The following is a 12,962-nucleotide window of genomic DNA, read 5'->3' on the forward strand; positions in this document are numbered from 1 at the left end:
CACCCTCTCACTTACCACACTATTAATCTGTCCCTCAGCATCATTCACTAATTCATACAGTGCTCCTTCACCCACCCATTTTATCATTCTCTACTCACTCCCCAATCTATACAAGATTTACTCACAAATTCATATATTTCTCATTGTCTGCACTAAATAATGCATATATCAATCCAACACATGTCTCACGGTCACCCACAACATCTCCCTATATGCATCCATCTGCCATCACAGGTTTGTTCTTCCAGTGGCAAATGCTGGCAATAATTGGTTAGTCATCAGGAGTTCTTACAGTAGCAAGATTGGCATTTGTTCTGTGCATGCTGTATACCTTTCCAACTAATGGCGAGGCAACTGTTTTTTTCCACACATAGTGCAAGTGTATTGCTGTAAGGAGTTACCATTTTATTTGCCCTCGAGCTTTGTTCACAGACATACCCCCTCAGGTGGAAGACATTGCTTCCGGTCAGTAAAAGAAATATGCAACTAGCAATTAAAACATGACCATATTTAGTATTGGCGCCTACTAGTGGCATTGCAACTAATTGTATTGCTCATTTAAAAGCACCATGATACTGTCCAACTTTGTCCTTAGCCTAAAAAAAGCAAGCTATGGTACTTTCTAGGGGTCGTGATGTGTGTCGAGATTCAATGTGGCTCAGTTTGCTGTAGATTTAGACAAGTTCTTCCAGAATCCAAGAACAATCCCACGCACATTTGACCAAGAAACCCAAATGTGCTCATCTACATATGTTCTTATGCATGTGTGTGATCACACTAGAAAACCAAAACACACACCTATATAATACCCCAATTTAAAATATGGCAGTTGCTCACGGCTTGTGGTTTCCCAGATAAGGGCAACACTAATACAACCTCCAGGTCCCCTTTCCATGTGTGCGGTCCTGTATAGAAATCATAGGGCAAGGACATCAGTACCAATACTACCTCCAGGGACCCACATTGTGCTCCTTGATCAGCTAAGTGGCTCCCATGCGTGCTATGCTCACTTATTACCCTCTGTGCAGTGACTACCACACCGTTAAAGGGATCCATGCAGGCGCGTGACCCTCCTCACTGTACATCACATTTTCAGGGGCTCAGACTCCCATTTGTGTCCATATGCATCATCACTGCCGGTTCTCTTTCAGGTGTGCACTTTGTAGACTGAGAAAAGTAGGATCTCGGTCCACTTGATTACACTTTGTACAAACTGGACTTACAGGTGGTGAGAAAAAACAAAAAAAAGCAAAGAGCCAACATTATACAGAACATTTATTTCAAGCTTAAAAAAATCACTACAAATTCAACAATCCCACATTTAAAGAGGGACTAGAGTACTGGGACATATGGACATGCACATCAGCAGTAAAGCCACCCCCCCACTACCTCATCACCCATCCCTCCCACCCCCCGAGAGGATGCACTTAGGGTTCCTGCACATATATCACAGATTCTACACTAGATTCACGCGAGTGCCTCTTATGTAGTTAGGGGTAGTGGATTGAATTATCTGGCACCCCCGTTGCCAACTCCAGCATCCTTTTCCCACCCACCAAACCCCCCCACATTATGAAGCAGGCCAAGTAGTGCAGAGACAGACATTTTGATCACCACTGAACACAAAATGAGTCCGTGACATTAGGGGATGAAGGATTCTACACTATCTGCTTTATTTTCATAGGAATGACTTTGGCTCAGTTGATCTGAATTAGGGTTTCCGGGCACTTTCACTACCGAAAGTAAAACTGTTTTGGAAACACACTGGTGTCTATTTAGGCATGTACTCAGGGTGATTGGCCCACTTAGAGGCACGCCTCTTCATTGCCAGCTATATGCATCATCCACACACTAGTGAGAAGATTGCGTTAAGCAAGTCTTCAACCTGTGATTAAGTGCGTTGACTTTTTCCTTATAGAAAGTCCTTCCTCGGATGAAGTTGGAGACCCATCAAAAGTGTGTCTACGCGAGAACAAACGTGCAAATACAATAACGCAATGTGAAATAAGCCACAGCTAGACACATGAGAGCTGAAATTCAAACAGTCGGAGTTAATACTGTGGGATCCATGCAGCAGTGAAGAACAGATAAGATTTTGTGCAGAACTTGAATGGATCACTTATGTGGAATGCGTTTTAATGGAATAAATGAGCAGGCAGACTGTTACCCATGATGGAGCTTGGATAAACCGGTCCTTCCCATCCAAAGACAAGTGCATGTTTTTGTGAAATCTGGTGTAGGGAAAAGAAACTGCTCCTTGCAAGTCCAAACACCAAATCGGTTGAGCGGTCAACAGATTCTAGTTGCAAGACCAGTCACAACAGCGTAGGAGTCCATCTATATATTCCAGGACCACATTTAAATGTGGCCTGACAAAGTTACTGGCAGAGGTTTCAGCATTGGCTTTCACTAAATCCTACTCAAGTTGGGAGGAGACAGACATTAAGCATGGAAAGGAATCTGGGACATCACGACAATCTTCTTTGGACTATATTAACATTCCTTAATGCACATTAAACTCTACAAACAGTAAGCACAAATGTGCTGAAACTATTAGAAGGCCTCCTACAGTGCACAGCACAATGATTTTACAAATATCAGAGGGGATTGCTCTTGTGATCTGTGTGCCTGAGAATCACATCCACACATTTGCCGGGTGAAGTTGAGCGCACCAGTCTGGGGTTTGTCCTTAGACTTTTGGCCATTTCTGCCCTCAGTAGTAGGTTTTTAGGTTTGCTCTGAGGGTATAGTCTGAGAAAGTAATCAATGCAAGTTCGAGACATGAAAACAAGCCTCTCAGAACGTCAGGTAGATTACATTTTTACTACATTAAGTAGGACCATTTTGAAGGAAGAACTCCCCCAAAGAGTTGGAAGGGTGGGTCAGCTATTTAATATCTTAAAATTGGCATTTCCTATTCCACGTGGGATCAATGATTAAAGCACAAATTATTTCAATTGAAAGAAAGCAGCCCAAGTGTAAAAAGTGTGGACGGCCAAGGGGACTTCAGAATCTCACCACTGCCAGATAGGATGACAATTGAGATATTTGAATGCGCAGTCACATTGGCTGAGTCGCGCACAACTGTACAGCCGGCCAAGTACGCTGCCAGAGGGAGGAAGGTAGAAGGCGGTACACTGGGCAAAGCAGCCAAACACGTCTATCCGGAGAGTGGAGCAGCAGGTGCACTTCATAGGGGCACCCTACACCATAACTACCAGTACCAATTTATAATTAAAGCCGAGTGATAATTTACATAAGAACCACAGTGTTCTCATGAAGCCCAGTCCCTGCTACACAAACTCTACACCCTTTGGGGGCGGAGGCAAAGTCGGGTCGGTGAGGAAAGCAAACTGAAAACTCTATATGGAGAGACCCGACTAACCTGAAAGACCACAAGAAATTGATGCAGCACTCAGCAGCGTTCAAAACCTTGTGTCCAGTATTAATAGCATCTACACCTCAGATGGGCAATGGATACGTACAAGTGGATTTCAACTGAGGGGGTTCCTACATGTGGCCCCAAATGAGCCCATAGCCCTTCCACGTGCCCAAGGGACTGCAGCGTAAAGCCAGTAGTCACTGCATCTAGTGTCCTCTTTTGGAGCATTGCGACTGTCCATTCACTGAAGCGGAAGATGCCAAGCAACACGTGGCCTTTTTAAAGGCAAATTTCCTGCTATAAAGTCCGGTCACTGCCAGCGGCCTCCATTGCCTCCAAGGCATGCCATCCGCCCAAGTGCCACACACGCAGTTTGCATTAATCTTCAAGGGCAGGCTGAGCCCATTTTGTAGAACACCGGATTGCTGAATAGGCAACGCAAAATGCATGGAGATGTCCGCAGCATCAATGGGCCATAACCCATCTTCTCACCATGGCCAGATCCTGCTCTTGTGATCATAATGAGTGCGTCCGTTCCTGCATACACATTGACACGTGTCCAATATTCCACCGTGCATGTCGAACCCGGTATGACCAAGCACCTGGTCTATTTAGATGCAGACAAAATCTTCCTCCAAAAATCATCAGGGAGCTCTTGGTCATCCAGATCAGTGATGTTTCGGCAGGCAGCCCTGAAAGAGAAGTTGAGCAAATGGTTAAAAAATTGCTGTCAGTCAAAATCAAGAAGCACAGCATCGGCCACTTCTAGACACATTTTTTAGGCCCTAGCAACTACCACAAGATCGTCAGAACTCAGAACATCAAGAATCAAGCGAAACACAAGGCCATTGTGCAAGATCGAGTGAAGGAGTGGGAGTGGCCCCTGGTTCAATATTGGTAGAGACTGAAGAAAATAAGAGCAGATGTGGAAATAAACTATTTTTCAGCACTAATCATTGGACAAAGCTGTTTAAATTTCTCCATAGTAAGGGCAGTTTGGTGAAGAAATGAAGTGGAGATCTGTACTGCGCCAAACAAATTTTTGTATTAGTAATTTCTCCTTGTGGTTATTCAGTTCATAACTTTCTGCTTTGTTTGTAAAACAATGACACTAAACAATGCGGTATCCATCGGTGGTGGTTTCACTTATGAAGTATCAAACAAATGGTCTTCCTCTGCGGTATCAAACAGTAGTGGTTTGACGGAGAAACACGTGTCGAGGAAGACCATTTTTGGTTGATACTGCCCAAGTGAAATCACCACCGATGGATACCGCATTGTATAGCGTCATTGTTATACAAACAAAGCAGAAAGTTATGATCTGAATAACCACAAGGAGAAACAACCAATAACAAAATTTAAGTTTGGCGCAAGTGTACGGATCTCCACTTCATTTCTTCATCCATTTGCAAATTATTCTGATCAGCCTCCGGATTAGGAATCCGTCTGCAGCCAGCGATATACTAACCATATCACAATAGACTAGGAATATCAGGATCGCCCCAAATTGCAGTCAGGTCGACATATTCAAAACAAATTTAAGGGCACTTTGGCTTTGTACCAATAGGTCAGACTAAGTTACAATTTTGATTTGCCCATGTATTAGTTAATGAAGTAGGAGATTAAAATTGTTCACAATAAAATATCATGATTTCGTAATTTATTGGTGTGGATTAAATGTGTAGATGCAGGAACATGTTAATCCTGTATTGAATCTGTGTTTCATTTGAGTTCATTCATTGTAGCTCTGTGCTATACAATGTTAAGAGATCTAGCACAGGGGCAGATCAGGGGTAACAGGTGGAGCGGCCACTCCTCCTGGGGGCTTCCTGGTGTCGATGCACACCAAGCCACCCACAGGGCTAGTGCTCTGAACATCAGCCCAGATATTTAAAAAAAAAAACTATGCGCTGCTCAGGTCTTTTTTAAATCTCACCAGACCTGCTGCTCAGTCAGGACACTCAATGAGCACCAACCTTGGTGATATTAAAAAGTAACCAACGTTGCCAGTTGCATGCACACATGGCAACATTTTAACATTGCTGCACACACGGTGCCAGTGCGTCCAGCTATTCAAGTCCTTCCAGGGCACACCAGGCACCTAAATCTGTCCTGTGCGCTGCTGCCTGCCCCTGAAGACCTGAAGACCTAACGTATCAAGGGATTTACAGCGACCAACCATACATTTTGTATGGTTGGTCCCCAAAACCCTTGCAGAGAAGACTAGACAGCTTCCTGCATTGGGCTTACAGTGACCATTACTGGCAAAGAAAGGTTGTGGGCCACATTTCATGAAGACTCAGCTGATTTGAGGTTGAAAGGGAGAGCCTTGAAATGATGTCTGCCTTGTACTATGAACCGAAGGAGTCTGTGCTTGCAATGTATGGGAATGTGGAAATTAGCATTCTGCAAGTTGAGAGGAAAGGAAGTCTTCATGTTCTCATTGGTCAAGAACCTGTTGAATCATGACCATGCAGAACTTCTGTGATTTTAGGAACTTTTTGAGCTGCTAGAGGTTCAGGAGAGGTCTCCACCCATCTCCACGGGAAGTATCTGGAGTACACTCCTGAGCCACAGAGGGGTGCTGGTTCAACTTCTATAGCTCCCTTTTTAGAAGGTATTTTACTTCTTGCAGGAAAAGTTCCCTTTCCTTTATGAGAGGTATGGAGGGGCTTTGGCCCAAAAACTAGGTGTGAAACGGTTAAATGAGCAGCACCCTTTGTCCATGCAGACGTCTTCCCACTGATTGACAAATTGCTACAACCGGCCTACTGCTGGGGTGCTGAAGTGAGGGCTTGGGTGCTGGTCAGGCTGGCTTGGGGGTTTGCGGTCTGGAACATCTGTGCCTTCGCTGGGTACCCCTGTACGCTTGCAACATTCCACTGTACGCCTCTTGTGAGCTGGTGTGGGTCAAGAAGGCTGACTGTAGAAGGGCCTGTAGCATCTGGTGAGTCTGGACAAACACCCCTTAGCGGAATGAAAGGGGTGCCTCTGCTGCTGCAGGGTCCCTAGTGATCGTGAAGTGTTCGTATCTGTCTTGGACTATAGGGTCTCGTCCACCACCTCCCCAAACAGGTCCACCCCATCAAACAGCATATTCACAAGCTTGCATTGCATGTCAGGCCGAAAATGTGCCGCCTTCAACCATTCCCATCGCCTGAGAGCCGGTGTCAGATATCTAGTTCAACAGTAATGGAGTGGGCCGAAGCAGCCTCTCTTTTGCCTATTATCACCCGAGCATCATCTCTTGTCATCTGGCAGAAAATCCAAGATCGGACTCATCTTGTACCACAATTCACAGTCCTACCTGGATAGGATTGCAAATAAATTGGCCGCTTTGATGGTTGTAGAGGCTTCACGTGGTTGAAATGGGAAACGGTCTCTCCGCTTTTCCTCCGGAACCAGGCCGAAGAGTTTAATAGCATGTGTTAAAAGTGCATGGCAAGAGTCAATTTCATCTGGAAGTGAGTCATGCGAAGGCAGGTCTGGTGTCTCGGAACTCAGCCAGAACCAGGCTGTCATCAGTATGAGTGTCTGTGGCAGTGTCGTATCAGTAAGGGTAGCGACTGGCACAGAGAATGGAGGAACCGGCCAGGGTGGAACTAAATTCCCTCTAGATGGTAATGCTGGAGGGCTCCTAGTAGGAGATCCTTAAAGGACCACAGGAGAGAGACCAAGTTGCAGTTCTGTGACCAAGGTCCGCAAGGCTAACAAAAAGTTGAGAGAAAGGTCACTGGGTGCAGCTGGAGATGGTGCACCTGGAGTGCCCAATGGAAAACCAGGCATTGTAGTGGGCGGAACTCCAGGAATTGTAGAAGGCTGAACTGACGGACGAGGTATTAGGAAGGATAGGGTCAGGCTGATCACACATTCTTTGTGAGCTGACAAGGCTTCCAGAGGCTCTTCATCTGATGCTTCACCCCTTGTAGTAATGTGTCAGGTGGTGCAGTAGCAGTGGATACAGAAGTCACTAGGGTGAAAAGCGGTTTAGCCTGTGTGGGCCTTGGTAAAAAATAAAATAAGAATAATTAGACAAAATAAAACAATGCTGCCGGCATCTCCACGTCCTCACTAGCACCTCTGGGAAACATGGCAATAACTAGATCATGCGGCTGTGCTGCCAACGTTCAAGCCGAGGGCCTAGGTGGGAAAGAAACTCTGGCCAATTTGGTAGAGATTGTAATAGCGGTCAATGAGACCATTGTGGATGGACAGCCGTCGACAAGGTGGTGGATGATTTTGGTGGTCCTTGGCCCGTAAACAGCATTGACGAGGCAATCATCATCAAAGCTCTTGTTGAAGATTTTCGGCTTGTGGCTCATGGATTGAGTATAAGCAGGCGTCAACAGGGGTCTCTTCTCAAACGAGTGCGAAGAGAAAACAAAGTAGCTGTAGACTGGGTTGTTGCCAAAGTAAATTGCTTTGTCATCGATGGGGGACCAGTCTAAATATGTGACTTGTGCATTTTTAAGTTTCTTCCACAGGAAATGTTAATCATGTGATCTCAACCTCGACGAGTGAGTACATTCCACAGGGCTTGCAGACTCGAAGAAACAGGACTGCGGACCAAGGTTCAGTCAGAGACCCCGGCACCCTCCTCCAGCCAAGTCACCATGCTGTGGTGACGATCCTTGCTCCATCTGCCAGTCCTCATGAAAAACAGGCAAGTGCCCATGTCGTGGTCGGGGTGCACCCAATATAAGCACTTGTGGTGGTGCTCGACATAAATTCTTGGGGCAACACTTCATATAGGCCTTGAAAAGGCTCTTCGCATCGATCGTGGTGAATGTACAAGGCCTCAACTTGCGACGAGGACTTGACATTTGAGAAGATCTGTCGATGGTCTGGATCTTCACTGGCAACAGGTCTCGGTAGCCAGTAGTCACAGAAGTGACCGATATTGAATAAACGATCTAACATTTTTGTAAAAATAGGGGAGCAAAACAAACACGTAAACGTGGAGCTAAAGAGCACTAATGTCATTGACTGGATCAGTATGACCCAACGTGACAGCAATAGGCTATTAAGTGGCATGCAGTTTTAAAGCAAAACTGCTTTAATATCACCAACGATTCCCAGCCGACAGAATATTCATGAGCACGTGAATCCATGAAAGATCCAATGCTGGAGAATATCTGTTCATTGTTGTAAGCGGTGCATGAATATATGCAAATGGATTTACTGGCGATGGGTAAACCCTTTACATTGACCCACAGAGATCGTTATCCGGATAAAGTACCAATTGCACCCTACATTTCTGTAAGTGGAATAGCTTACACTGGTTTCTTACCAAAGTGCAGCTTGGATGATTAGAATTGGCTATGGCTACAAGTGGCTGTTGTCCATCCAGAGCTAGTCTGCTAGACCTTCTTGCCACTGCCCTGCTTTGAAAGCCTTCTGCAACTTTCACTAAAGTCAAGTTAAGACTATTGAATAACACAGGCAAACTGAATGACCGATTTTAAATAATGTTAGGACTGTGGCTAAAATCATGTCACCACTTAAGCAATATACCCCTCAAAGGGATGCATTACCGGCTGGTAAGTGCATGTGGGACCATTCCAAAGTGAACTTGGGGCTTTGTCGCTAACCCTGGGCCTTTATAGCCCACAGTGCCCCCTACTAAGGTGTTCTTCACAATTGGCACTGTCAGCTAGTGAGTTGCGGTACTCTTAAAAGGTTATTCACATTCTCACGTGCAAAGTATTCCCTAAAAATAAGAAACCTACAATCTAAGATGTCCATCATGCAAATAGAAAAGGTGTTCCTTTGCCAATTGCAGGACCATGTGCATGGCCTTGGGGCTCTGAGGCAGAGATGGTGAGCCTTTGAAGGACCGAAAGATGGTGCAAATCGGGGTGTGAGGTACATAGGAGGAGGGGCGAGGTGGAGCCTGTGTGTGAGTAGAGTGCAGTTTGGTTGGGCCAGTGGTGCATGTCGCCACAGAGCAAAAAAACGTGGCACAGTGTGGAGAGATGCCAGTGGCCTTTGCAGAACACTGCCTGGGTGCTAATGGCAGGTAATTCAGTTCCTCAAACTTTTCCTTAGGGGAGATAGGCCTGAAGTCTTAAGCGGAAGACAATCAACCTATAATTAAATGCAAATTTACTTTAAGACATTGGCTATTCAGCATTGAACTGTGATGCTCTACCATCCGCAAACCAATGGCTTGATGGAAAAATTAGATTAAGGGACAGCATATAATAAGCCAGAAAGCATAGAAATCAAAGGCAGAATCATGTGCTATGAATGGTGTGGCAGAAGTAGAGGACAGACCTAGATTTGCAGTATGGGAGTGGGCATGGAGAATGTCTGCTCATATGCAGGAAAGTGAAGGTGGTGCCCATTACTTGCAAATTACCCCACTTCTTCATTAGAATGGGAACTGAGGAACTAGCTGCAAGTGTTCAGCAGCTTAAAGGACCCTCACAATTGTGGCCCATCACTGGGACAAGTGAGGGCTGTAGTCACATGTTGCACCAGGAATTATGGTTAAGAAGGCCCAGTGGCCTGAAAGTGTAGTGAGGGGAGCAGTGACCAGTTGCAGGGGTGAGGGGAACAAATGAGTTTCTATGTGAAGTGGTGGAGGATGGAGTCAAACGGCGATGTGCGTACTAATCTCTCACAAGAGCATACTCCAGTGGGTCCTGGCAGTACCTGGAACATAGTGCAGTTTGTGGTAGTTAGGAAGGCGATCATTCAGGCCTGGGTCCGCTATGAGACTCTTGGGTGTGACCTCTGACACAAATTGGATGGAGACGCTCAAGTGCAGTGCCAGACACAAAGGGGCATGAGGATTAAAGGACTAGTGTGCTCAAAAATGTTATTGAGCATTCAGGCATGTGGTTTTAAGCAAACTGATCGATCGTAAAAACATTTCCTATGCACCTTAGCTTAGTTTTCCACACTTTTACACATACGAAATTAACGAGCAGGGCGCGGCCATCTTGTGCTAATCTGATCCGTTGCTGCATCGCCCCAAGTTCGACAGCCCTCACAGCACTAAATCATATCACCCGCCCCTGAAGCTGACATCACTAGATGCGTAGAGCCCATTTCGCAACGCAAATGAATGCATGTCACATGTCAACGTTCTCTGTGCCCCAGCTAATGACGTGTCTCCATGAAAATGGCAGGACGCCTCTTTCCCCAATAAGTATAAACAGACCGCTTCTCATCAGACAGAGTTGCTTTTTCAATCGTTTCACTGTTTTTTTTGTATAGCCTCTGACCGGTTTCTGCTCTGTTCAGCTATCTTTGTTGCTCTGAGCCCGTGCGAACAGATTCTTGTACTAGCATTACTATCAATTTTCATTTTTTCGTATAATGGCAACAATACAGCCCTACCAGTATGAACCGGAGTATTCAGAGGCGGAATTAGATGATAGAGAAAGATGCAGAAACGATGGTGCATCGGACGACAGTTGGGAAGACGAATCATTGGATCCAGAGCCTAGTCGCATGTAAGGCGTTTCCACCTGGTGTACCTGCAATCGGTGCAAGGTCATGCCAACCAAGGAGGAGAACTGCTGCTGCAGAGAAAACTCTGGATGCTTGGCAGACATATCGGAAAAAGACACCGCTGCTATGCGTTACCGAGCTGCATGACTTCAGGGCAGCCTGCCTCACAAGGTCCGTGTTGAGGATTATGACGGTGCTTAAGCAAGAACTTCGCGCAACAGTTCGCCCTCGCAATCCAAGTAACGAGTAAGTGTACTCTAGATTTGATGTCACTTTGACCACTGAGGCCACTAACATTTCTTGTTTGTCTCCTATATTGTCGTATCTTCCATCTATCAATGACAAATGAATGTAGTCTGGCAATTCAATACATCTCTCGCGCTTTGGGGAAATCGTAGTGGTCATCTTATGTGCCTCAATTTCAACTAAAACAATATTTCTCTGTGCCCCAAAAGTTATGGCTTGCATGGGTGTTCACTTTTGTAATGTGTCTACACTTTAAAGCCCAAGCCGATTGATCCATGAAGTAACATTTGTACGGGCAACTATGCCATAGGATACAGGATGCATTTTCAACTAAGATTTGTACACTTAACAGGTTCATTTAAATACAGTATGTATGTTTATCTTCCACAGGTGGTACAGGCTGGTGGCCTATTGTTCATTTACAATGGTGACTTCATGGGAGGCTTGGATACCGTGTTCGACAAGTAATACCCGCCTGGGTCGGTGGAGCCATTTGTGCCAAATTCCCCAGTGACGAGGGATTTTCCCACACTGTGCTGCAACCCGAAGTATACAATGTGTAGTATATTTGTGCCATCAACAACAAAATAAAATACAAAAGAGCTTTAATGATTAGTTGTTTCAATTTGTCAGTGAATCAAGGAAACGTCTGAGGGACATGAAATAATGCTTGGTGCCCTTTTACGCTCACCTCCTCTGCAACAATCCACCCCCCCTCCATTATAAATGGGCAGGGTGCCAAACACCATTTACACTTCAAAGGTATCTTCCGCACAGGGGCCATTGTTCACACAACCGCCCCAGACCCAGTGTCTGCAGGCTCCCCTGAAGCAGACCGTGCCCCTGCAATCCCTTCAGCAGTGTTCCGGCCCTTTTCTGCATGCTTCATGCCCATCCATCCGCCCTCCACTATCAATGGCAGTTTGCACCTGTGGCCATGCACTCCCAAAGGGGGCTGGCAGGGTGGGAATGGCCAAGGTGCCAAACACTATGTACACTTCAAAAGGTATCTTCCGCACAGGGGCCATTGTTCACACAGCCTGCCCAGACCCAGTGTCTCCAGGCTGCCCTGAAACAGACTGTGCCCCTGCAATCCACATAAGTGGATCCCTTCAGCAGCACCACGCCAGAAACTTGTGACACATTAACATACACCCCCACCCACTTGTCTAATCCTTTATAAACCCCTTGATATTTATCCGGAGACCATCTTGAGCACTTGAAGGCAACTCTTGATCGTGCTACCTGTTCTCCTGCTACTAACTCCCCTACATGCTGAATCTAATTATTAGTCAAGATAAATAAAGGCAGGTCACCTTTTAACTTCACTATGTTCATCTCTTTCGAATCTCAAAATTTCTATTTCGAATGTACCCAGTAGTGTAATATTCATTCATCTCAATGACTTTACCATTGTCTAATATTAAGTGTTCTGATTTCGATATAGTAAATTTTATAATTAATTGTAATAGAATCTCACCTTTCTCGGACGATCTCTACAAGCATGTTTCCTTTTGTTGCTTGAAAGTACATTCAACGGACGAGTAACATGTTACTATTAGCATCATATTAATCAATCAATTCTGTATGTATGTCAATTCAGTATGTAGTATTTGACTACGCTACACAGGTTTTGCTTCTTTGAACAAAAACATTGTGTAGAAAACTGATAATTCCATCCATCTCATGCATTCAGTAAACATTTTTTGTAATTGTTTATACAGATCTTATTGATTTTCAAGAATGCCCGTTTTATGGTTTTGGGTTGCCGTTCGAGGAGCCTTGTTAAAAGTCATGGCACAATCCTGCATACATTCCCGAAGAACATTAAATAAGATGGGTTAGACATTGTGGTTTTGCGGTGGACGAGATT

The 12,962-nt window shown here is 45.2% G+C and overlaps 1 protein-coding gene across 1 annotated transcript in view; it reads right to left on the reverse strand.

Annotated features, from left to right (window-relative positions):
• Window positions 1-1,258: 1,258 nt before the first annotated feature.
• LOC138472769 (rho guanine nucleotide exchange factor 19-like) overlaps window positions 1,259-12,962 on the reverse strand; it is a 111,725-nt gene continuing 100,021 nt past the window's right edge. The window contains exon 12 of the mRNA XM_069611103.1: window positions 1,259-4,074. Within this exon, the coding sequence (XP_069467204.1) occupies window positions 4,051-4,074 (24 nt within the window). The 3' untranslated portion in view covers window positions 1,259-4,050. The remainder of the gene's footprint in view (window positions 4,075-12,962) is intronic.

The sequence above is a fragment of the Ambystoma mexicanum genome, chromosome 8 (assembly GCF_040938575.1).
Source record: "Ambystoma mexicanum isolate Mex_15411 chromosome 8, UKY_AmexF1_1, whole genome shotgun sequence".
NCBI classification, from domain to species: Eukaryota; Metazoa; Chordata; class Amphibia; order Caudata; family Ambystomatidae; genus Ambystoma; species Ambystoma mexicanum.